This window comes from Chiloscyllium plagiosum, chromosome 19 (genome assembly GCF_004010195.1).
Source record: "Chiloscyllium plagiosum isolate BGI_BamShark_2017 chromosome 19, ASM401019v2, whole genome shotgun sequence".
Lineage (NCBI taxonomy): Eukaryota > Metazoa > Chordata > Chondrichthyes > Orectolobiformes > Hemiscylliidae > Chiloscyllium > Chiloscyllium plagiosum.
The window spans coordinates 15,587,800-15,614,016 of NC_057728.1; the positions used below are offsets into that span (position 1 = coordinate 15,587,800).

At 40.8% G+C, this 26,217-nt stretch overlaps 1 protein-coding gene across 27 annotated transcripts in view; it reads left to right on the top strand.

Annotated features, from left to right (window-relative positions):
- The window catches only part of cadps2 (Ca++-dependent secretion activator 2), a 724,760-nt gene that overhangs the window by 465,330 nt on the left and 233,213 nt on the right, over positions 1–26,217 (top strand). For all 27 annotated transcript variants that reach the window (XM_043709173.1, XM_043709174.1, XM_043709162.1 and 24 more), the window contains one exon: positions 8,285–8,421. In XM_043709173.1, coding sequence (XP_043565108.1) covers positions 8,285–8,421 — 137 coding nt within the window. The remainder of the gene's footprint in view (positions 1–8,284; positions 8,422–26,217) is intronic.

Sequence of the window (26,217 nt, forward strand, 5' to 3'; positions counted from 1 at the left end):
TCTTGTTCACTCTGAGAGATGGCTCTGTGGGAGCTGAATCTGCATCAAGGACTCCCCATGCATAACTCTCCATGTGTAAATACAAGGTGAATTGGTAATGGCATACCAGCTCTGGATTTAGTTCAGGGTCATGCACACTTCAGCTGACTCCAGCTGGGTAGTATTATCCTTTCCATTTATCATCACCTGCAAGTCAAGATACAGATATATAAACAGAATTGTTAAGTACAAGCACGTAACAGACAGTGAGACCAATTGCCATCAGAGATGACTTCACAGGGAGATAGTGAAGAAAGAGATCAGTCTGAGATTGGTTTAGTTAAGAAAAGAAGCAAGTCCAACAGTCAGGGCAGGCAGGGACAAAGCAGAGAACAAGGTAGAACTGATAAATTAAACTGCATTTGTTTCAATGCAAGAGACCTAACAGGGAAGGCAGATGATCTCAGGGCATGGTTAGGAACATGGGACTGGAGTATCATAGCAATTACAGAAATGTGGCTCAGGGATGGGCAGAACTGGCAGCTTAATGTTCAGGATACAAATATTACAGTAAGGACAGAAAGGAGGGCAAGAGAGGAGGGAGAGTGGCATCTTTGATAAGGGATAACATTACAGCTGTACTGAGGGAGGATATTCCCAGAAATACATCAAGGGAAGTTATTTGGGTCGAACTGAGAAATACGAAAGGGATGATCACCTTATTGGGATTGTATTATAGACCCCCTAATAGTCAGAGGGAAATTGAGAAACAAATTTGTAAGGAGATCTCAGTTATCTGTAAGAATAATAGGGTGGTTATGGTAGGGGATTTTAATTTTCCAAACATAGAGTGGGACTGCCATAGTGTTAAGGGTTTAGGTGGAGTGGAATTCGTTAAATGTGTACAAGAAAAGTTTCTGGTTCAGGATGTGGATGTACCTACTAGAGAAGGTGCAAAACGTGACCTACTCTTGGGAAATAAAGCAGGTCAGGTGACTGGGGTGTCAGTGGGGGAGCACTTTGGGGCCAGCGACCATAATTCTATTAGTTTTAAAATAGTGATGGAAAAGGAAATACCAAATCTAAAAGTTGAAGTTCTAAATTGGAAAAGGCCAATTTTGACGGTATGAGGCAAGAATATTCAAAAACTGAATGGGCCCAGATCTTCATAGGTAAAGGGATGGCTGGAAAATAGGAAACCTTCAGAAATGAGATAACAAGAGTCCAGAGACAGTATATTCCTGTCAGGGTAAAAGAAAAGGTTGGTAGGTATAGGGAATACTGGATGACTAAGAAAGTGAGGGTTTGGTTAAGAAAAAGAAAAAAGCATATGTGAGGTATAGACAGGATAGATCGAGTGAGTCCTTAGAGGAGTATAAAGCCAGAGGGAAATCAGGAGGTCAAAAAGGGGACATGAGATAGCTTTGGCAAATAGGCTTGAGGAGATTCCAAAGAGATAGGGGAGATACTAAACGAGTATTTTGCAGCAATGTTTACTGTGGAAAAGGACATGGAAGATATAGAATGCAGGGAAATAGATGGTGACATCTTGTAAAATGTCCATATTACAGAGGAGGAAGTTCTGGATGTCTTGAAAAGCATAAAAGTGGATAAATACCCAGGACCTGATCAGATGTACACTTGACGTCTGTGAGAAACTAAGGAAGTGATTGCTGGGACCCTTGCTCAGATATTTGTATCATCGATAGTCACAGGTGAGGTGTCAGGAGACTGGAGATTGGCTAATATGGTGCCACTATTTAAGAAAGGTGGTAAGGACAAGCCAGGGAACTGTAGACTGCTGAGCCTAATGTCGGTGGTGGGCAAGTTGTTGGAGGGAATCCTGAGGGACAGGATGTACATGTATTTGGAAAGGCAAGGACTGATTCGGGATAGTCAACATGGTTTTGTGCATGGGAAAGAATGTCTCACAAGCTTGATTTAGTTTTTTGAAGAAGTAACAAAGAGGATGATGAGGGCAGAGCGGTAGATGTGATCTATATGGACTTCAGTAGGGCGTTCGACAAGGTTCCCCATGGGAGACTGATTAGCAAGGTTCGATCTCATGGAATACAGGGAGAACTAGCCATTTGGATACAGAACTGGCTCAAAAGTAGAAGACAGAGGGTGGTGGTGGAGACTTGTTATTCAGACTGAAGGCCTGTGATCAGTGGAGTGCCATAATGATCGGTGCTGATTCCACTACTTATCGTCATTTATGTAAATGATTTCAATGTCAACATAAGAGGTATAGTTAGTAAGTCTGCAGGTGACACCAAAATTGGAGGTGTAGTGGACAGCGAAGAAGGTTACCTCTGATTACAACTGGGTCTTGATCAGATGGGCCAATGGGCCAAGGAGTGACAGATGGAGTTTAATTTTGATAAATGTGAGGTGCTGCATTTTGGTAATTCAAATCTTAGCTGTACTTATACACTTAATGGTAAGGTCCTAGGGAGTGTTGCTGAACAAAGAGACGTTGGAATGCAGATTCATAGCTCCTTGTGAGCAGAGTTGCAGGTAGGTAGGGTAGTGAAGAAAGCATTTGGTATGCTTTCCTTTATTGGTCAGAGTACTGAGTACAGGAGTTGAGAGGTCATGATGTGGCTGTACAGGACTTTGATTAGGCCACCTTTGGAATATTGTGTGCAATTCTCGTCTCCTTCCAATTGGAATTATGTTGTGAAACTTGAAAGGGTTCAGAAAACATTTACAAGGATGTTACCAGGGTTGGAGGATTTGAGCTATAGGGAGAGGTTGAATAGGCTCGCGCTGTTTTCCCTGGAACATTGAAGGCTGAGCGGTGACCTTAACGAGGTTTGTAAAATCATGAGGGGCATGGATAGGGTAAATAGACAAGTTCTTTTCCTCGGTTGAGAGGAGTTACAAGGATGTTACCAGGGTTGGAGGATTTGAGCTATAGGGAGAGGTTGTTTTCCCTGGAACATTGAAGGCTGAGCGGTGACCTTAACAAGGTTTGTAAAATCATGAGGGGCATGGATAGGGTAAATAGACAAGTTCTTTTCCTCGGTTGAGAGGAGTCCAGAACTAGAGGTCATAGGTTTAAGGCCAGAGGGGAAAGATATAAAAGAGACCTAAGGGGCAACCTTTTCGAGCAAAGGGTGGTACGTGTATGGAATGAGCTGCCAGATGAAGTGGTGGATGCTGGTACAGTTGCAACATTTAAAAGGCATCTGATTGGGTATATGAATAGGAAGGGTTTCGAGGGATATGAGCCGGGTGCTGGCAAATGGAGCTAGATTAGGCTGGGCTATTTGGTTGGCATGGACGGGTTGGACCGAAGGATCTGGTTCCGTGCTGTACAGCTCTGTGACTCTGTAGTGATCAGAGCACAGTGTCATACAAAGTGCATCCTTAGCATCAAGGTTCATTGCTGAAAGAGTGAAGTTAACTTGACCCCCATTTTACCCTTCGGGTATGTTTGAATTGAATGTGTGATTGAAATTTCTAGTGGGTCCTTCACTCAGGGTCACTTCTGGTACTTAATTGGAATTTGTGGTTTCGGAGAAAATAACAGTGCATCAAGCCAATCCAGAAAACACGCTATTATCTCACATGATCCTTGTTATTTCCCTCCCCAAACATGTCTTCCCTGCCCCTCCCTGTTAAATTTACTACTGTACACCATCTCCTTCATCTCCATTTAAAGTTATTAAATCAAAATTCCTCATCTGTTCACACTGGAATCCAGCTTTGCGATATTTATGATCACAACCAAGAAAATCTTACAACCTTGACAGCAAATAAACTGTGCTTCTCTCACTTCCTTCCTTAGCCCCCATCTCAGCAATCCAATTCTATTCTTAACTGCTAACTAAACAACACCAAAAACCTGAAGGAGTTCCGAGCACGGAATTTCCTCTGATTAGTGTTTGATGTAAAGAATTCCCTGCTCCAGCAGCATGGAGGAAAATGAAATAATTGTATGGGTGAGAAAAATGGGCAGGCTCTGGTATCCTGTTCAAGCATCAAAATATTTTCTGTGCCCAAATAATACTTCGGAGACAAGTCTTCTCTCTCTCTCTGTTTTACCGATGTATTTCATGAAGTCACCATTAATGGTTGATCATATGGGGAGACTGGGCGCCTCCTAGCAGAGCGTTTTAGAGAACATCTCCCGGACACCCGCACCAATCAGCCACACCGCCCTGTGGCCCAACATTTCAACTCCCCCTCCCGCTCTGCCGAGGACATGGAGGTCCTGGGTCTCCTTCACCGCCGCTCCCTCACCACCAGACGCCTGGAGGAAGAACGCCTCATCTTCCGCCTCGGAAAACTTCAACCCCAGGAATCAATGTGGACTTCAACAGTTTCCTCATTTCCCCTTCCCCCAGCTCACCCCAGTTCCAAACTTCCAGCTCAGCACTGTCCCCATGACTTGTCCTACCTGCCTATCTTCTTCCAAAATCTGGTTTCCAGCATCTGCAATCATTGTTTTTACCCATATGTCTCTGTGCCTGTTCATATCAATCATGAGGTTTTTGTTTGTTTTTGGCAGTCAGTTTTACAGTCTGTTGTGCTTCCTGCTACACTAACTCTTCTCATTCACCCAAGCCTGGTACAGGCATCATGCATGCCAGTACCCAGTGTCTGTGTTCTTCCATGGCCATCAAGTCGTGGAGTGGGATTTGAACCCTGAGCAGTCTGGTCCCACAGTCAGCCCTGCTACCATCCATGTAACACTTCTACCACTCTCTGGACAAAAGCATTGTACAAGGGAAAATTGACCTCTGATTACACCATGATTTAACAATAGAGTTTAGCTAGTGACTGTGGCAGCCTAAATGTTATCAGTGTTTCTCAGTCAATCAAACATTTTGCTCATAGATTTCAATGCACATTAGCAGTTGGCGGGACTCCTCCCTGCCAGCACAATGCTCAGGAAAATTCAAATGACAACATCACCCTCAATATAACTAGCCAGCAACCTAAAGGTGGCAAACAGCCAAGAAGAATCATTGTAAAGTTTTGACTTCTCATATCCCCTTGAGAGGCTGGCAGCTTAGAAATGGCTGTAGGTTCCAGTAAGATGCTGCCTGAGATGCATTCAGTTGTGGTTTTCAACAGGAAATTGGATTAATTCCTGTATCAGGAAAATTAGCAGGGTTATGAGGAAAGGGTAGGGAAGTTGAACAGACTTGCTTTGAGAGTGAGGTAGTGTGGATAATCTGGACCAAATGGTCCATGTGCTAAAAACATTCTGAGTTCTACCCATTTCCTGCCGCTCATTAGCCTTCCTTGAAAGACCAATTTTGAATGAATACTTAAAATTCAGGAGCTCAGTCTGAAGAGAATTTTCTGCATGTTACAGATTGTGTCAAACTGCCTGCCTTCTTTCCAGTCTGTCCTTGTTTGCTTTTTGGATAAAATCACCAAAACTGCTAAGCCTGAAAATAGATGTAAAATATGTCTAACACCGCCTGTATTTTTATCATCATACCTGAAATCCCATTAAACGCAGCTGTTAATGCCGTCAGGAACTTTTATATGCCACATCCACCTTTGAAGGATCTGTCACATAGATTTGATTCGTTCTTTGATACTCCTAAGTAGGATAGATTATTTTGCCAGTCCTTTCAAACACGTGACACTGTGTATCCTTCAGATTGTATTACGTATGGGCTCCATCCTGCCTCATTTCTGAATGTTGGACTTGACGTGGATCAATATGATCTGGGGCTAAATTTCTAAAAATGACTGACTAGGTTAGCATCACGCCTAGAGATCAATAATGAATTTTATCATGAGATTTGTCGTTACTGGGTTTGTCTGTAAGCTTTTGTCTCCCTTTCTGAAGAATATTTTTGTGAAGCAGTTCAGTGCACTTGCATGAAGCAATTATCTCGGACCTCAAACCTGCCGCTGCTGCACAAACACATTAAAGACTATACGTTTTAAGGTAATGAACTTAATTTGACCTACTTTGGAATTAAAAGGAGCCAAGTCAGCATTGAGAGCAAGAAAAATCAATTTTAGGCTGATCAAAAACTTGCGTTATGGTATAGCAGAACCAATGAGAAGTGAGCTTCTTGGAAAATCTGCCTCTTTTAAGCAGCAGTGTATAATGCTTTCCCCTATGTGCATTGGTTGACAGCTAAGGCACACTTGAATTGCGGCAAAGAAATGATTCCAGTCGGAGAAATTACAATGATTTGCTTTTTTTTTAATAGTCACAGGACAAAGGATCGCTGAAAGTGTATCTTCAAAAGGCACAAAATCAACAGAAGTGTATGAAGGCACAGTCAATCTAAGTGGCAGTAGGTTTAGAAGACTGTAGGTTAATAGGAAATTCTGAATGTGAATCAAAGGATCAAAGACCATTTACAATAATTTAACTCCCAAACTTATATTTTAATATCTGGATAATAGATGTCCTGAATTATATTATTTCCAGATCATCAGTTGTGAATGGGATTTTGGCAGGGTTTGCAGCTTACAGAAGTGATGCAGTTGAGAAAGATTGAAACAAAATCATGTCATCTGGATTATTACAGTCTGCATTGAACAATAAAGTCCTAACAACAAAATCAAACCAATTCTAAAAGAAATCCATTTGATCACTGTCCGCAACTCATCTAAATCGACTCAAACAAACTAGGGATAGTAAAAGATTTTGGTGATGACTACCTACAAAAGATTTACATCCCATTTACTATTCAATTGCAAATAAGAATTCCAATTAACTTCTTAAGTGAGTCCTGAAGTAGAATCAACCACAGAGCAATGACCGGTCCTCAAACCCTCTTGGATGCCATGTCAATGTACATGGGACCAATAAAACCTGCCATATTGCTGCAGTATCTTTTATCTTATTTAATGTGGTGAGAGTCTGTATTGTACTTCAATAGGCATTTTGTATCTAATAAGACCGAAGTCAATCAATAGCAGATTTCAGTAGTCCAAGAGAGGAAGTGATTCATATAGCCTCCACATGGCAAGGTTTATTTTCCCATAATCTGTTCCATCCAAGCCACCCATCTAGGTGATAATAGTTCAAATTTTGCTGTGAGCAGTGAAACAATAACTTTTGCCATCCAACATGGATACAATTGCTGATAAATTATTTGGCTCGTTAGCAGGAATTGCTTGCAGTTTGGGAATTATTCAGTGCATTCTCATCTCCAGGAGATTTAAGATACCTGTGATCAGGTAAAACTGCAGGGCATCCTCTTCAATCAGTCAGATTCAGAAATTATCACTGAGACGCACAGAATTTCTAGTTGTCCTGAGATGTGAACATTATTGGCTGTGCTAGCACTTGTTATCCCTTGAATTGAGTGGCTTACTGGGATCGTGTCAGAGGTCAGTTCGGAGACAACCACATTGATGTCAGTCTGAACTCTCAGGTAAACCAGGCCAGTTAAAGATGTCGGATTTCATTGGAAATCAGATCAAATTATAACAGCAGTGCACAGTTGTTACATTGTTGCTGTTAAACTAGCTTTGAATTCCAGATTTGATTACATTCAAATGTACCATCTTGGAATTCAAATCCGAAGTCCCCAGAAGCTTAGCTTAGGACTCTGGTCTACTAGACCAGTGACATTACTACTAGACCACCATCACAATCGGGTGTATGAATTAATTTTACATCATTATACAGAAAAACGTAATGGTGGAGCAAACACATGGGATTAAAGGAGAAACATGAAAAAGCAGACACTAAGCCGAGAGAACAAAACAAGTTAAGATTTTTTTAAAAATCTGCAGCATTAATTTCATTAGAGAATGGAGATTCCACACTTGTAAAATTTATTATTTTTAGAAAGTGAGGTTGTACAATAATTATCACTTGCTACGATATTGAAAACTCATTTATTCCTGATTCTGCGAAGCCAGTTGTTTTTCTTTAATCTATCTTTAGTGTATAACTATTGTTAATTACATTAAATTTACACCGTTACAGGGATTTCTGCGCAGATTTCATCATTGCGGCCTTCAACACCCTGTGGAGGCGCACAGTATTGGTGACGGCAACGTCTGGATTGCAGTTGCTGTTAAATTTAATTTGTAGTAATGATGAGCATTAATATAAGGACAGTGGAATCAAAACCAATATGTTTTCGAATATTTGCAACAGTAGTTAAAGATTAGTTTCAATCACTGCCATGCATGTGACATATTCTGTGCTTCTTATCTTTACATATTAATATAAACAAATACCCTTCCACTTAAAGGTCACTTTTCAGACAAAAATTCTGCTTTGGAATATATTTTGTTTTTATCTGAATCTGAACTTAAACACGCCACATGCAGAATTTCATTATTGTCATTTCTTCTGCAGATGCAGACCGAGCTCAGAAGCATGGAATGGACGAATTCATCTCTGCTGATCCCTGCAAGTTTGATCATTCCGCCCTGTTCGAAATGCTGCAGAGAAAAACGTTAGAGCACAGGCTGAATGATTCATATTCCTGTCTGGTGAGTAACCAGCTGAGAGAGGTGGTGGGGACAAAATGACTCTTCCCGCCATGCTAGCTGTTAAACACCTCCCGCCAGGAGTAGAATTAAGGATTTTCTACACTCGATTTCAAATTTGAAAATGATACACTGCTGTGTCACCGAAGGGAAAAGAGAATAGACCAAAGCAGTATGATATGAGTTAGTCAAGAGACAGCAGAGGGACTGAAGACCTTTAATAACCTCTCAGCGCACTTATTGGCTTTGCAAGTAGCTACACTGGTGTTTCAAGGCACAACACACAATCAAAAGTTGTCATCTGTTTACATCTACAGTCGTCCTTTTTAGTTTGTGAAGCTTCAAAGTGAAGCATGTCTGCTGTAGTTGTTCAGGATACAGCAATTACTCATTTTCCATTGAGGGATGTTCTGATTGTGGCAGCTGCAGTATTCCTGTTTGCATTTTCACATCACTCGTATCTTCCTCTGGAGACAGTATCTATTTTGTGAAGGTCAGGAATTATTTTCCAAATGTCCATCCTGTATTTCCCCCACAACACACCTCTGCCCATATCCCAGATCATGACAGTTTATTAAGAGCAAATATTTTGACTTGAATCTTAATCAAACAAAGCTGCACTTCAACTCACCCAAAAGGTCATTTGTCTTGTAAATTAGTTTGTTGAATGTGGATATCAGCACAGAGGAGTTCAGCTGCCCATAGGGAGTCTACATTTAAAATTGTTGTATTTAGTGAGGTAATAGGACCGGACATCTTGTTGTGTTCAGTGAGATTTGTTTTAACTTTGTATGTTCTGTACTGTTCATAAACATTACCTAATCTGATTGGCCCCATAGAGCATGCACTCTGCCTGTCTCTAGCTTGCAGCCTCTACCCAAGCTGTCCTGGTGCCTGAGGTCTTCACCAGGACCTCACCAACCACCAGACTCCAGTCCACCTGCCGAAGTCTCCGCTTACCCCTCGGCATGATACCACCTCCATCCAGTAGCGCCTCCTCCCCCCAATGAGAGTCTGCCACGTCCTTTGGGACCTGCTTGGAAATGATGAAGCTGCCCCTCTTGGCCACTTCTAAATGCCCCAGCCCTCTGTTAACTGGCTTGCAGAGCACCGGTAACATCAGAGTTTGACAGCCCTGGCCCATGGTGTAACATTGACTTTGGACCGAAACTAATACCTCCCATCTGCTCCCATCCCACCCACCCTCCTTCCCCAGCCCTGAGATGCCAGCCAAAGCAGTGGGGCTGTCTGCACCAGACCCCAGCTGGCAGAACAAAGCCAGAGAACAGTCAAGACGTGCCTCGATCAGTAGACAGCCTTGAGGGGCCGCCCAAGTGAGCCATGGGCCGGGTGGACCCCAGAGAAGGCAGCAGCCCAGCAGAAAGGGACCCCACAAAATACAAAACCAGACAGTGGCCATGATGCAGCCTGGAGTAAGTGAGAGTCCCACAGCCAGTCCACAACCCGATGAGTGATGACCTTGCAGCACAGACCCTGCCCCAGCATTCACCTGGCTCCATGACCAGAGGGTCCACTACATGAGGCACAAGAAATAAAATATTGCATTTTTTTAAATACAGTTGCCTTGAAACTTTTATTTTATTAGTTGTTTTATTTACCAATGCAGGAATTTAGTTTTTCTAAAATAATTCAACTTAGAGGGTACAGGCATAACATTGAATTCTTTCCTAAGAAAACTTCTTCAGAACCTAACTCCAGCTTTAACATTGATTCCTTTGGGAAGCAGTACTTCACTTAGTCTTTTCATGTAGCTTGTGATTTTCAGGAATGCAACCCTGATTTTAAATCAAAACGAGCTGTATATTCTCGAACAATGGTGATTTGGAGATCTGTTAATTGAAGTGTTATGTTTCTGACAGAGTGCTGTATTTTATTTAGAGAGGTCATGAACAAGCTGCATGGTTTTTTCTAGGTTGATGTGTGAGAAACCTGAATGATGGAAAAGAGTCGACTAATCTCTACCTATTGGCCTCGGTGCTCTGACCCTTGCCTTGCTTATGTTCTCTCACTTAACATTTCTGAGCACAGAATCTAAAGATTTAATAGACGTTTAACTCATGACCAACCTCATTTAATCATTTCTTTTACACAAAGAGCAGTCCATTCCTTTTAGTCACTCATTTCCACAGTTATATGAAGGTAAAATTTGGATTTTGCTGCAAGATTTGGATTTTGCTGCACTGACTCAGTTTGGCACATCACTCCTTGTTCACTTTGGTCGGAACAAATTGAGAAACAACACCTATTGCAGAACTCTGTGGTACAGAAGGATCTGAGTGTCCTGGTACATGAATCACCAGTAGTTAGTATGCCAGTGCAGTGATGAGTGATTAGGAAGGCAAGCAAAATGTTTATTGTAGAGGGAATGGAATATAAAAGTAAAGGGTTTTTTTTACCTACACTTGTACAGGCATTGGTTTCATCACACAGAGTCATAGAATCATATAACACAAAACAGACCCTTCGCTCCATGCTGAACATAATCCCAAACTAAACTAGACTCACCTGCCTGCTACCGGCCCATATCCCTCCAAACCTTTCCTGTTCATGTAATTATCCAAATGTCTTTTAAACGTTGTAATTGTAGCCACATCCACCACTTCCTCAGGAAGTTCATTCCACACATGAGCCACCCTCTGTGTAAAAAATGTGCCCCCATGCCTTTTTTTAAATGCCTCCTCTCACTTTAAAAATGTGCCCCCATTATTGAAATCCCCCATCCTAGGAAAAAGACAACTACCGTTAACTATATCTATATTTCTCATTACTTTATGAACTTTTATCAGCTCAACCTCCTATGCACATGTGAAAAATGTCCCAGCCTATCCAGCCTTGCTTTATAACTCAGACTTTCCATACCCAACAACCTCCTGGTAAATCCCTTCTGAACCCTCTCCAGCATTCAGTTTTGATCTCCTTGTTTAAGAACAGACATAATTGCAATGGAAGCGATTGATGGAGGTTCCCAGATTAATTCCTGGAATGGGGAATCTATCCTTTGAGAAAAGGTTGAATGTGTATTTGTGGAATTCAGAAGAATGAAAGTCAATCTTCTTGAAACATAAAAGATTCTTCAGGAATCAACACGGCGAATGCTGAAAGGATCCCTTTGTGGGTCAGACTGGAACTAGAGGAACAAAAACAGAAATTGCTGGAAAAACTTAGCAGGTCTGGCACCATCTGTGGAGAGAAACCAGAGTTAATGTTTCAGGTCCAGTGACTATTCCTAGAACTAGAGGACACAGTTTGAAAATTGGGAGTCACCCATCTAAGTTGGAGATGAGAATGTATGCCTCTCAGAGGCTTGTGGCTTTGTGGATTTTCTTTCCCAGAGGTAGTGGAAGTGGTTATTGGTCTTGGAAATATTAGCTCTGTTTCTTTCACCACAGGTGCTGAGTTTCCCTAGCATATTTTGTTTTGATTCTGGATCTCCAGATCTGCAGTAACGTCTATAGCAGTGACAGTCGAGGTTGGCAGGAAAGTGGAGTTGAGGCTATAATCCAGCTGTGATTTTGTTGAATAGGTGGGCAGTCTTGAGAGGCCAAATGACCTGTTCCACTCGTAACTCTTAGTCCATTGCACTTCTCAATCCTCATTGGCAGTTGGGCCATCCATTCCATTGCTCGTTCACCTTGACTGTTTTACAAAGTCCACATGCCACCTGCTAAATAAAACCAATTGTTTAATTAACCTCCTGTATGTTACTAGACTCCACAAGAAAATTCTGAAGTCTGACTGCCCCATCCCTGCACTTCAGAGAGCAGACCTGTAGATCTGAATATATCATCTTTTAGAGAGAACTGGAACAGAAACTGTGTCCAACAATAAACTATTTTAATTGTAACAATCAGTATTCATATCGCTAGAAATTTAACAACTGCATTATATTCTAAGAAGCACAGTCATGGTTAGACCAATATGTGACTTCTGTCAAATGCCAATTTGGTGATTATATGTCCTGAATTGAGCTTGGAACAACAAACAAACATTTAGCAAATGACACCCATACTCATTATCCACCACTGCAGGTTTAAAACAGCTTAGCATTTTTGAACTGTACAGATTGACAGCATCTCAATTTACCATGAGTTTGTGGTCAGTGAACCACATGCATTAAGTGGCAGTTTTGTTGGACATCACTGGTCAATAAGAACTCAGTTTGATTTGTCTAACGTAGGTAATTTGATAAGTGTGTGCAGTCCAGGTTTTCTGTAAGAACACGTTTATGATAGCTGTTTTGTCAAAAATGTCAAATAGAATTAGAATAGTAATAGAATCTAGCTGTTCTCATGAAGCAAACAAAAAGTTAGTGTACAAGTAGAGTAAGTATGTAAGGAGATTAATAGATTACTTTATTATGAGATGAATTGAACATAAAGTAATGATGTTGTGTTTCACTTATTTAGAGCATTAGTGAGACTACATTTTGAATACTGCAGTTTTCTTATTTAAGGAAGAATGTGAAATAATTTGAGGTTGTTCAGTGAGGGTTTATGAGATTTATACTGGGAATGATCAGGTTGCCTCATGAGGAAAGATTGGAAGGGCTGAGCTTGTTTACACTGGACTTAAGAAGAATGAAGAGTGACTGGATTGAGGAATATAAGATTCTGAATGGTCTTGACAAGGTACACATAGAAAGGATGTCTGCTCTTGTGGGTGAGTCCAGAACTGGGGAGCACAGTTTAAAATTAAGTGCTTCCTTTTCAGGACAGAGATTATGAGAATTTATTTTCTGTCACAGAGTTATGCAATTTTGGAACTCTTAGCCTTAGACAGACAATGGGGCAGGTGAATACTTTGAAGGTGGCGGTAAATAGACTCTTGTTAATTTACTGTAGCACTCCTTAGATTTGTTGTTTTTATTTTAATGAGAAGGAAGTTTATGCTGCCAGACCTGCTGACCTTTTCCAGCAACTTCTGTTTTTGTTTCTGCATTTTTGTGAGTTGTGTGGCTCAATTGGCTGATCAGATCAAGTGAACATGATTTTGCAAAAGGCAAATTCTGTTTATCAAGTATTAAATGTTTTTTGAGGATGGAGCTGGTAGGGTAAATAAAGGGGAACCGGTATATGTGTTTGTTTGGATTTACAGAAAATACAGGAATAAAGATGCTTTCCTAGAATTGTTTATTGGGGTTTTGGGAGACCATACCTGGAGTAGTGTTTGTAGTTTTGGTCTCTAGATTAAAAAAAAGATATATTTGTGTTACCGGTAATAGAGCAAACATTCACTAGACTGGTTCCTGGATGAAAGGGTAATCCCACAAAGGGAAGTTGATCAGCTTAGATCTATATTCCCTGAGGTTCAGATGAATGAAAAGCGATCTCAATGAAACATACAAAATTCTAAAGAGGCTTGACAGCAAAACACAAAGAAATTGTTGCACCTGGCTGGGAAATCTCAAACATGGAGGCACAGTCTTAGAGTAAAGTGCTGAGATACAAAATCCCTCCCATGGAGCGTTGTGGAAGAACCATTATTATCTTCCTCTGTGTTCAATATATTCAAAACTTCGGCTTCTCACGGAGTCAAAGGAGCAGGTAAATTTGTGGTGTTAAAGCCAAAGATCAAGCATGATTTTACTGAAAGCGTGGAGCCAGCTCAAAAGCCATACTCCTGCAACCACTCCCATTTCTTATGTCCCTGCCATTTGAGATGCTACTACTCAGCCAGTTTGATTCACTGCTGAGAAATGATTGGACATAGTAAAGATGTAGGATCTGACAACATCACATCGGTAGTGCTGGAAGCCTGTGATACCAGGATGAGCTACTTCCTCACTTTGCTAGTCCAGTGTAGCTATGACAATTGGCATCTGGCTGTCTGTGTGAAAGATTTCATAAGGATGTGTCGCTCAAAAAATTATGAATATCATGTGACAAGCTACTCCCCAATTCAACTCTTTTCTGTTATTAGTACAGGGATCATCAATAATGCCAGTGAGCCACACAACTCACAAAAATGCAGAAACAAAAACAGAAATTGCTGGAAAAGGTCAGCAGGTCTGGCAGCATCTATGAAGAGAAATCAGAGTTAGTGTTTTGGGTCTGGTGACCCTTCCTCAGAGCTCTAAAATAATTATGTAGAGACGTATGTGTAGAACTGTCAAGGTAACATCTTTACTACCAAACTTCCCTGCATATCACATACTATTCTGACTATGCAATGACTATCATCATCACCTGTGGACCAAAATTCTGGATTTCCTGGCTGAACACTGTTGTATAAGGTAATGGTTCTAAAGGCATCAATGTTCATGTAACATTGAGCCCCACCCAATCTGATGATGTCAAATAATCTTTGGGAAGTGACAGTGAATTCTGCACTAGCCTTTGTAAGCAACTAATGTAATCCTGAGAATCATGCCTGATGTGAATTGCATTTGTTGCTATCATACAGGAGAAAGTGAGGTCTGCAGATGCTGGAGATCAAAGTTGAAACTTTATTGCTGGAACAGCACAGCAGGTCAGGCAGCATCCAGGGAACAGGAGATTCGACGTTTCGGGCACAGGCCCTTCTTCAGGAATGGGAAGAAGGGCCTGTGCCCGAAACGTCGAATCTCCTGTTCCCTGGATGCTGCCTGACCTGCTGTGCTGTTCCAGCAATAAAGTTTCAACCTTGCTATCATACAGTAAACTACCTTGTGAAATAAGAAAAGTGCCTTTTCTATTTGGACTCATCAGTGGTCTATCCTTTACTACTGAGAATAGGACAGGTCCTAGACAGGGGCCAAAGAGGGTAAGTGGCAACAACCACCCCTAGCCCAATATTACATGGTGGCAGCGGTGGAAAATACTACAATGTACTCACAGGAATAGCAATTAAAACATAGTTTGTAACTGTCGAGAAAGATCAATTACAACTTCACAGGGTATTGGTAATCGAACAATGAGCAGAAACCCTGTCTGCAGAAGCCATATGTTTTGAAAATAATTTTAGGAATTTTTTTTGTTTGTGTAAATATTTGGCCCTTTTTTGACATGATTCTAAAGGAGAAATTCATGAGGCAGTCAAATATGTTGGTGGTCATATATGCTTCAACCATTGTTTTTCTATCTATTTTAGCAGCTGGAGACATGTCCCAGCAATAACGGACCACCAGGAAATCATTTCCATGGTAACCACTGGAGTTGTGTATCTGTACAGTATATTAGTTTCTGAAATAGCTGGGTGCAAAGAATACACATGCTGATATTTCATTAAAACACAACCACACACTTTAACAAATTAATTAACAGTGTTAACCTGAATCAGAAAATAGTCTTGCATACAGTGAAGAGAAGATCTCTGTACGTTCCTCAGAAAGTTAGTGTTGAGGTGAGGTGCAATCATTGTTCCTGGCAAAATTTAGTTTTGTGTGTAGTTTTTTTTAGTATGTAGTCCTTTTAAATATGTTTTGGTTGGCTCTGTGTGTGTGACACTTGTCCTAGTACAAGGCATGAGTGATGCCTCTCAGACTGCTGAACGCTATATATTTAGCATAATTTAATAGGAACATTAGGTAGAAACATAGCTTGCTCTCAGGTTTTTGAATAGTTTTATTCATTTTTATCAGGAATATTCATTTGTTAGAAAATCAAGACAATATGTTTGTGTATTAATTCTCCCATATTTTAATAGTGAATAAATATTTCTCAAAATTAACATTGTGTTTCAGTTTCTATCTGTAAATAAATTGTGTACTTCATACATGGAAGTGGCAGGGTGTTTTCTTCTTAGATGTTAATCAACCAGAACAGTATTAACAAAGGAATTTATATTGATATAATTCAGGTGATGGATTTGTAGACAAATGCTTTGTCACTTCAGCCATAGCTCAGGGGGGAATAAATGGAAATATTTTCCTAGGGGGAAATACTCATTTATTAGAGATTGACGAAAATTGGCTACGTATTTTTCTAGATTTAAGACTAAAGCCTTAACTCTGAGAAGTGCAGAACTTTGTACATTGCTTGGTTGGCCACTGGAAAAGCCTTGGCCAGATGCTAGTGTGTTAGAAAGCAATTGTGGCTGATCTCTTGAACAGTAGAGTTACAGAAGAAATCTTGTCTTTTCCACCCACCCTCCTTTTCTCTAAACCTGTTGGGAATTGCATTTTTATCAATATTAAAGTTGTAATGTAACAACCCTCATGTATGTGACAAAAACAATAAAATTTAAGAGCCACTCAGTCGCTGAAACCAATTGCAACTCCATTCACAACACACTGAAATACAAAGAGCTGGGCAAGTGAGCCCTAAATACTTTGTGTAGCTTATTGCAATAGCCAGTGGGCCAAAATTTATTTTTGTCAAGGATAGTTTTTGTGGAGTTAAAGGATGGGGATGTTAAAGGAGACAGTACCCTTCCAAAAATGGAACAAAGTGTGTATCAATATGTGCCATTGAAATACTGAAATCTCACCCACTCTGGTAGTTACCCACCATACATGCACATTCCACAAAGGATGCCATTACTGATGTTGGGCAAGAGCAATAGGTGGATTATGTTGAAGTGCACTGACCCAAACAATCACTCTGTTTCTCTACACTGTGCCTTACTGGCTGAGAATTCCCAACATCTTCTGTTTTTGTTTCCAGTTTCCTGGAGTTGCAGTGTTTGCTTCTTGACCATGGTATGTGGGTAGACAGGTGCACTTGTTGCTGGAGAATTATCTCTGTTCTGTTCTTGATTACAATACTGAGAAAGTTGGATCCTAAAAGAAGTTACTATTAAATCCAAAACACCTACACCTACTTTCAGCAGAAGTAGTGTCTTGATAGAAATGTGAGAGGTGCACTAGCTACATCTGTGCAGCTGAGCAACAGAGTGGAGCATGGATGTAGGTTTGTTTGCTGAGCTGGAAGGTTCATTTTCAGAAGTTTCGTCACCATACTAGGTAACATCTTCAGTGAGGCTCCGGATGAAGCACTGCTGGTATAACCCGCTTTTTGTTAATTGTGTTTGGGCTTCCTTGGGTTGGTGATGTCATTTCCTGTGGTGATATCATTTCTTTGCTGATGTCATGTCCTGTCCTTTTTCTCAGGGAGTGGTAAATAGGATCCAAGACAATGTGTTTGTTGATAAAGTTTTGGTTGGTATACCATGCTTCTAGGAATTCTTGTACGTGTCTCTGTTTGGCTTGACCTAAGATGAATATGTTGTCTCAGTAGAAGTGGTGTCCCTCCTCATCTGTATGCAAGGATACTAGTGAATATGAGTCATGTCTTTTTATGGCTAGTTGATGTTTGTGTATCCTGGTGGCAGGTTTTCTGCCTGTTTGTCCAATGTAGTGTTTGTTACAGTTTAGATTAGATTAGATTAGATTCCCTACAGTGCGGAAACAGGCCCTTTGGCCCAACAAGTCCACACCGACCCTCTGAAGAGTACCCACTCAGACCCATTTCCCCCAACTAATGCACCTAACACTATGGCCAATTCACCTGTCTTTTGGTCTGAGATGCCTTTGATATAGAGGAGAGTGGCTAGGGTTTCTGGATGTGTTTTGTCTGCATCCAGAAACCCGAGCACACTCCCCTACATCAAAGACATCTCGGAAATGACTGCCAGGCTACTCAGACCGCTTGGCATCATGGTAGCCCAAAAACCCACCAACACACTAAAACAGCAGCTAATGAACTTGAAACACCCTATACAGACCCCTGCTGGACACACTTTCCTCATTCCTGAAGAAGGGCTCATGCCCGAAATGTCGATTCTCCTGCTCCTTGGATGCTGCCTGACCTGCTGCGCTTTTCCAGCGACACATTATCAGCTCTGATCTCCAGTATCTGCAGTCCTCACTTTCTCCTAGAACACCCTATACAGACAACAAGCAAAACTATTGTATTTTACAAAATACCTTGCAAGAACTGTAATAAACACTACATTGGACAAACAGGCAGAAATCTTGCCACCAGGATACATGAATATCAACTAGCCACAAAATACATGACCCACTCTCACTAATATCCTTACATACAGATGAGGAAGGACACCACTTTGACTGGGACAACACATCCATCCTAGGACAAGCCAAACAGAGACATGCATGAGAATTCTTCGAAGCATGGCATTCCAACTGGAACACTATCAACAACCACATTGCCTTGGATCCCATTTACCATCTTCTGAGAAAAAGAACAGGTAATGACATCACCACAGGAAATGACATCACCAACCCAAGGAACCCCAAACACATAAATTGAAAGCAGGCTGTACCACTAGTGCTTCATCTGGAGGCTCACGGAAGATGTTACCTAGTAAGGTGACGAAACGTCTGAAAATGAACCTTACAGCTCAGCGAGCAAACCTACATCCAGAATCTCAACCTGAACTACAAATCTTCTCAAAACTCACTAATAGTGGAGCATATCCCCATTTCAGAGGTTTTGGATAGATAGAACCATCCTTCACTGTTTCAGCTTGTTTCATTAAGATCTGCTTCTTTGCAAATCATAACCATGGAAAGGTATGTCCAAAGGCAGGGAATTAATTTATTTGGAGGCCAATGTATATCATTGAAGCCACAGATAAAGTAAAATCAACAAAGAGTGCTGCACTTCACAAAGCAATTGGCATGAAAGTGGTTTTCATATGTTTTGCTGGAGAATAACTATGTATCATTCTCATCACACTTACATCAGACACCAAGTCATGTGGCAATGCATTTTGATACGACTGAAGTCAAAGCATTCCAATCTGTATTAGTGTATCTAATATTAACAGATGGAAGGTAGGCAGCTTTTATCGAGTTGTACATTTGGTGATTGCAATGCTTTTTTTATTAGTCAGTGTGACAGAAGCCTGATGAACTGTGAGAGTCAGCAGACCCAGTGGCAAATCATAATTTAAGCCAAAGTGATTTTTGTTCATTACCAATTAGTAAAGGAGGAGGCAGTAGCACCATTCAATAGAATAAAAATAAATAAAATGATTGCAATTTTTGAAGTAGAAAAGTTAATTGTCTGGGCTGGATGTGAGAAGTAAAGATGGAAATTGAGAACATTCAGGCTACAATCTCCCAATCCTCTTCGGATTTCAGGTAAGCATCAGTAGACTGAACTACTCAGTGTTACACCACTGTTGTTTAAAAGGGGGATAAAGGCAAAATGGCTAACTGTAGACTAATCAGCTTCACATTAGTGCCATGACAATATTTAAAGGAAATAATCTTGGACAAAATTAATTGGTATTTAGAAAGATTGGGTTAATAAATGGAAGTTAGCTCAGATTTGTTAAATGCATTTATCAAACTTAGAGTCATGGAATTATGGAGTATGGAAACACATCCTTTGGTCCAACTCATCCATGCTGACCAGATATCCTAAACTGATGTAGTCGCGTTGAATTTTTTTGTAGTAACAAAGGTTGAGAGCAATGTTGTTGATGTTGTGTCCACGGACTTTCAAAAGGGGTTTAACAACATACCACACAATTCACTCTGGGATAAAATTAAAGATTATGGGATTGAAGAGGCAGTTGCATTTGTGTACAAGATTGGTTAAAGGACAGAAAGTACATAATAGTGGTTAGACTGGAGTTAGGTACGTAGTGTTTAGTAGGACTATTCATCTATATTATGATGTGTACTTGGATATAAAGCACATAAGTTTAAGATTTGCTGACAGCATAAAACTCTGAAATGTAGGAATTGATAAAGATGATAATAACAGCATTCAGAAAGTTTTAGGTGCTATGGTGCAAAGGGTGGGTATATGTCAGTTAAAATGTGGCATCAAAAACTGAATAATGCATTTTGGTATGAAATGTAAGGAGAGATAATGAACTAAATGCCTCAGTTTTATATAGATTGCATTAATATAGAGACATAGGGCAATATGTACATAAATCCTTGAAGGTGGAGGGATAAGTTTAGGGCAGCATGGTGGGGGGGGGGGGGGGTGCTCAGTGGTTAGCACTGCTGCCTCACAACGCCAGGGACCCAGATTTGATTCCAGCTTCAAGTGACTGTCTGTGTAGAGTTTGCACATTTCCCCTCATTGTTTGTGTGGGTTCGCTGCAGGTGTTCTGGTTTTCTCCCACAGTCCAGAGATGTGCAGGTTAGGAGAATTGGCCATGCTAAGTTGCCCGTCGTGTTCAGGGATGTGTGGTCAGGTGCATTAGTCAGAGGAAATGTAAAGTAATAGGATAGGGGAATAGGTCTAGTGGACTACTCTTTGGAGGGTTGGTGTGGACTTGTTGGGCCAAATGGCCTGTTTCCACTCTGTAAGGATTCAATGACTCTATGATTCTAAGTTTAACTATATGGTTTTTAAAAAAAGCAAATATGTATATTGTACAAAAGAAAAGTGGTTATGTTGAACCTTTATAAAATACATGGATTTCAATTCTGGGTAGAATTGTGGGCATCATACTTTCACTAAGAATGTCAAGGCCTGAAAGGGATGTGTTAGAGATTTGCCAGAATGGTACCAGAGATGAAGGACTTATGTTACTTCGAGACTGAAGAAACAGTCTTCTGTTGTTACTTCGAAATCAGTGAAAAGTCAAGGCGCTGTATCGGTGGAATATGCTATATTTCAAACAAGACATTTATTAAGGCTCTGGTTGTCCCCTCTGTTAAATATAGAAGATCCTGTTGCACTATTTCAAAGAAGAATGCATCAATCATGTGAGTAAGTATTAATCCTTCTGCCAACATCATGAAAAAAAAACTGATAATCTGGGTCATTATCATAATGATGCTTGTTGGACCTGGGCAAGTTGACCATATCATATGATTACATGTTTCCCACATAGCAATTGTGACCTCATTGGCTGCAAAGCTTTAGGACATTACAAGGTGACATACAAATGATATTTCTGAAGTATAGGTCAATATAGACGGTGCATATTTATATATATATTTGCATAACATAGTGAACAGAAAGCGTCAAAGAAGACTAAATAGCAGAGCTTCTATACTTAACCCCAAAGGCCACCTGGAAGACACTAAGGTTAATTTCTTGAGGCAGCAGAACTCTTGACCAAAAAGCTCCCCTCCACCCAATATCTGCCCATCCACAATCACTGATTAAATGCAGCAGGGGCTGGAAGATGTCATTTATTGGCTGCATCAGTGGAAACAAATTGGGCTCTTGGCAGGAAAGCTCTTTGCAACCCTTCCCACCATGGACAAGATGATAGGGCAGAAGGGATAGGATTGTATGCCACTCCACCCACCATTCCCCCACTGAGGGGGTGGTAAAAGTCCAGCCTGGTGTCTTACCCGTTACATCAGGCGTGATACCCTAGTTACCACCTCTAGGCTTGTTGAATTGTCCCTGATCCTGGATCAAGCTCAGACCAATTGTAAAAACCACACCATCACATTGGCAGGGGTCAAATAATTCAACACAAACTAAGAAATGAACGTGAGATTGTCCTGATTTATATGATTTAGCTAAATAGAACCCTTGGAGAATATGAACTAATTGAATTCATTATATATCTTACTGTCTGATAAACACTTCTGCAGATGCATTCTTCTCCTCATTTCATAACATGTACATTTCATATTGTGGTTTGTTTCACGTTTGGCCTGTTTGTCCCAGTGTTAATCAGCAATGTTACATTGTTCATCACAGTGTTATTACCCATTTGTTACACCATTATCAGGAAGTCACTCTTAACTGATTTCTGTATGTACAAAAACTATGACTCCATTGTTAGCTCTGTAGGAAATTTTGGATTTCACCTGACTCTATGAACAATTGAACAGGATTATCCGCTAATGTTGTTAAATGTTAATGAAACAGCATTCACTGAACAGCAGGATGTTTGCATTAATATATTTACACGCAAACATTGCAAATACATTATTCTTTTCATTAACTTACTGGATAGTCTCATGCAGTCTCTTCCTATTTTGTGATTTCTTTTATGTATATATTCTGGGGAGCAAGGTAGCTGCATTTCAGATCTTACTTACACTGAAACCTGTTGTGTTTGTTTTTGTGATAATGGATAAATAATGGAACATACCAAGTTTAAACATTATTGCATTATAAAATGGGATGAAAATGTTTGCATCTTTGCCATACTAAAACTATTATTTCTGAGTGAGAGTAAGTAGGGACTGAGCAGCCTTCAAATAAATCCAGGCACTGACTCTTGATTTATTAAGTTCTCAGTCTCAGTGATAATTTTGGAGAGAAAGGTGCAAGATTAAAAAAAAAAGTATTGATGCTCTTGTCTGGCAATGATGGAAACCTGTTTGAGTGCTTTGTCCTGTGCTGTTGCTGCACTGATAATAGCAGCTCGTTCAAGAGCAACATTCGCAGGAGTCCCAGAAATAGTTTGCTTGAGTGTGAAGGAATATTACAGTCACCAATCAGTGAGCCACCAGTTTAAAATTGCCGTTAAGAGGTTGAGATAGCTTTTGTGAAATTGCATCAAATAGGGTAATGGAATGCTTTGGCACTGGGAGTTATTGAGGTGCAAATTATTGCATATTTTAAGAGAAAGGTTGCTAAATACTTAAAGAAAAGGAATATCCAAGAGTCCAAAGGAAAACATTGGGATTACTTTTGGATTGCTCTAACAAAAAGCCAGCATGTGCCCCAATGAATTGAATGGCCTCCTGATTTTACTGTTAACACTACAGTTTCTCTTTGGCTTTTATTGCTACTTTGCTTGGAAAGGTGGATGAGCAAAGATTGGGTCCATTACAAACCTTTATGAATTAATTTGCTAGATTCCTGAGATAGAAGGACATTACACATATCTGGAATAGAGGATTTGATTTTAAAATAGAGTCATAGAGATGTACAGCATGGAAATAGACCCTTCGGTCCAACCCATCCATGCCAACCAGATATCCCAACCCAATCTAGTCCCACCTGCCAGCATCCGGCCCCATATCCCTCCAAACCCTTCCTAATCATATACCCATCCAAATGCTTTTTAAATGTTACAATTGTACCAGCCTCCACCACTTCCTTTAGCAGCACATTCCATACACGTACCACCCTCTGCATGAAAAGGTTGCCCCTTAGGTCTCTTTTATATCTTTCCCCTCTCACCCTAAACCTATGCCCTCTAATTCTAAACTCCCCCACCCGGGGAAAAGATTTTGTCTATTTATCCTATCCATACCCCTCATGATTTTGGAAATCTCTATAAGATCACCCCTCAGCCTCCGATGCTCCAGGGAAAACAGCCCCAGCCTGTTCAGCTCAAATCCTCCAACCCTGGCAACATCCTTGTAAATCTTTTCTGAACCCTTTCAAGTTTCACAATATCTTTCCGATAGGAAGGAGACCAGAATTGCACGCAATATTCCAAGTGGCCTAACCAAAGTCCAGTACAGCCTCAACATGACCTCCCAACTCCTGTACTCAATACTCTTACCAATAAAGCAAAGCATACCAAACGCCTTCTTCACTATCCTATCGACCTGCAACTCTACTTTCAAGGAGCTATGAACCTGCACTCCAAGGTCTCTTTGTTTAGCAACACTCCCGAGGACCTTACCATTAAGTGTATAAGTCCTGCTAAGACTTGCTTTCCCAAAATGCAGCACCTCGCATTTATCAAAATTGAACTCCATCTGTCACTTCTCAGCCCATTGGCCCATCCGATCAAGATCCCGTTGTAACCTGAGGTAACCTTCTTCGCTGACCACTACACATCCAATTTTGGTGTCATCAGCAAACTTACTAACTGTACCTCTCATGCTGAAATCCAAATCATTTATATAAACGATGTTAAGTAGTGGACCCAGCACCGATCCTTGTGGCACTCCACTGGTCACAGGCCTCCAGTCTAAAAAACAATCCTCCACCACCATCCTCTGTCTTCTACCTTTGAGCCAGTTCTGTATCCAAATGGCTAGTTCTCCCTGTATTCCATGAGATCTAACCTTGCTGACCAGTCTCCCATGATAAACCTTGTCGAAAGCCTTACTGAAGTCCACATAGATCACATCTACTGCTCTGCCCTCATCAATCCTCTTTGTTACTTCTTCAAAAAACTCAATAAAGTTTGTGGGACATGATTTCTCATGCAAAAAGCCATGTTGACTATCCCTAATCAGTCCTTCCCTTTCCAAATACATGTACATCCTGTCCCTCAGGATTCCTTCCAACAACATGCTCACCACCGATGTCAGGCTCACTGGTCTATAGTTCCTTGGCTTGTCATTATAACCCTTCTTATACAGTGACACCATGTTAGCCAACCTCCAGTCTTCCGGCATCTCATCTATGACTATCAATGATACAAATATCTCAGCAAGAGGCCCAGCAATCACTTCTCTCAGAGTTCTAGGGTACACCTGATCAGATCCTGGGGATTTATCCACTTTCATGCGTTTCAAGACATCCAGCACTTCCTCCTCTGTAATATGGACATTTTCAAGATGTCAAGGAGAAAGTGAGGGCTGCAGATGCTGGAGATCAGAGCTGAAAATGTGTTGCTGGAAAAGCGCAGCAGGTCAGGCAGCATCCAAGGAACAGGAGAATCGACGTTTCGGGCATAAGCCCTTCTTCAGGAATGAATCCTGAAGAAGAGCTTATGCCTGAAACGTCGATTCTCCTGTTCCTTGGATGCTGCCTGACCTGCTGCGCTTTTCCAGCAACACATTTTCAGCATTTTCAAGATGTCACCAACTATTTCCCTACATTCTGTATCTTTCACGTCCTTTTCCATAATAAATACTGATGCAAAATACTCATTTAGTATCTCCCCATTTTCTGCGGCTCCACACAAAGGCTGCCTTGCTGATCTTTGAAGGGGAGAAAGTGAGGTCTGCAGATGCTGGAGATCAGAGCTGGAAATGTGTTGCTGGAAAAGCGCAGCAGGTCAGGCAGCATCCAGGGAACAGGAGAATCGACGTTTCGGGCATAAGCCCTTCTTTGAAGGGCCCTATTCTCTCCCTAGCTACCCTTTTGTCCCTAATGTATTTGTAAAAACCTTTTGGATTCTCTTTAATTCTGTTTGCCAAAGCTATCTCATGTCCCCTTTTTGCCCTCCTGATTTCCCTCTTAAGTATGCTCCTACTTTCTTTATACTCTTCTAAGGATTCTCTTGATCTATCCTGTCTATAACTTACACATGCTTCCTTCTTTTTCTTAACCAAACCCTCAATTTCTTTAGTCATCCAGCATTTCCCTATACCTACCAGGCTTTCCTTTCACCCTGACAGGAATATACTTTCTCTGGATTCTTGTTATCTCATTTCTGAAGGCTTCCCATTTTCCAGACATCCCTTTGCTTGCGAACATCTGCCCCCAATCAGCTTTTGAAAGTTCTTGCCTCATCCCGTCAAAATTGACCTTTCTCCAATTTAGAACTACAACCTTGAGATCTGGTCTATCCTTTTCCATCACTATTTTAAAACAAATAGAATTATGGTCGCTGGCCCCAAAGTGTTTCCCCACTGACACCTCAGTCACCTGCCCTGCCTTATTTCCCAAGAGTAAGTCAAGTTTTGCACCTTCTCTAGTGGGTACAACCACATACTGAATCAGAAAATGTTCTTGTAAACACTTAACAAATTCCTCTCCATCTAAATCCTTAACACTATGGCAGTCCCAGTCTATGTTTGGAAAGTTAAAATCCCCTACCATAACCGCCCTATGATTCTTACAGATAGCTGAGATCTCCTTACAAATTTGTTTCTCAATTTCCCTCTGACTATTTGGGTATCTATAATACAATTCCAATAAGGTGATCATCCCTTTCTTTTTCCTCAGTTCCACCAAATAACTTCCCTGGATATATTTCCGGAATATCCTCCCTCAGCACAGCTGTAATGCTATCCCTTATCAAAAATGCCACTCCCCCTCCTCT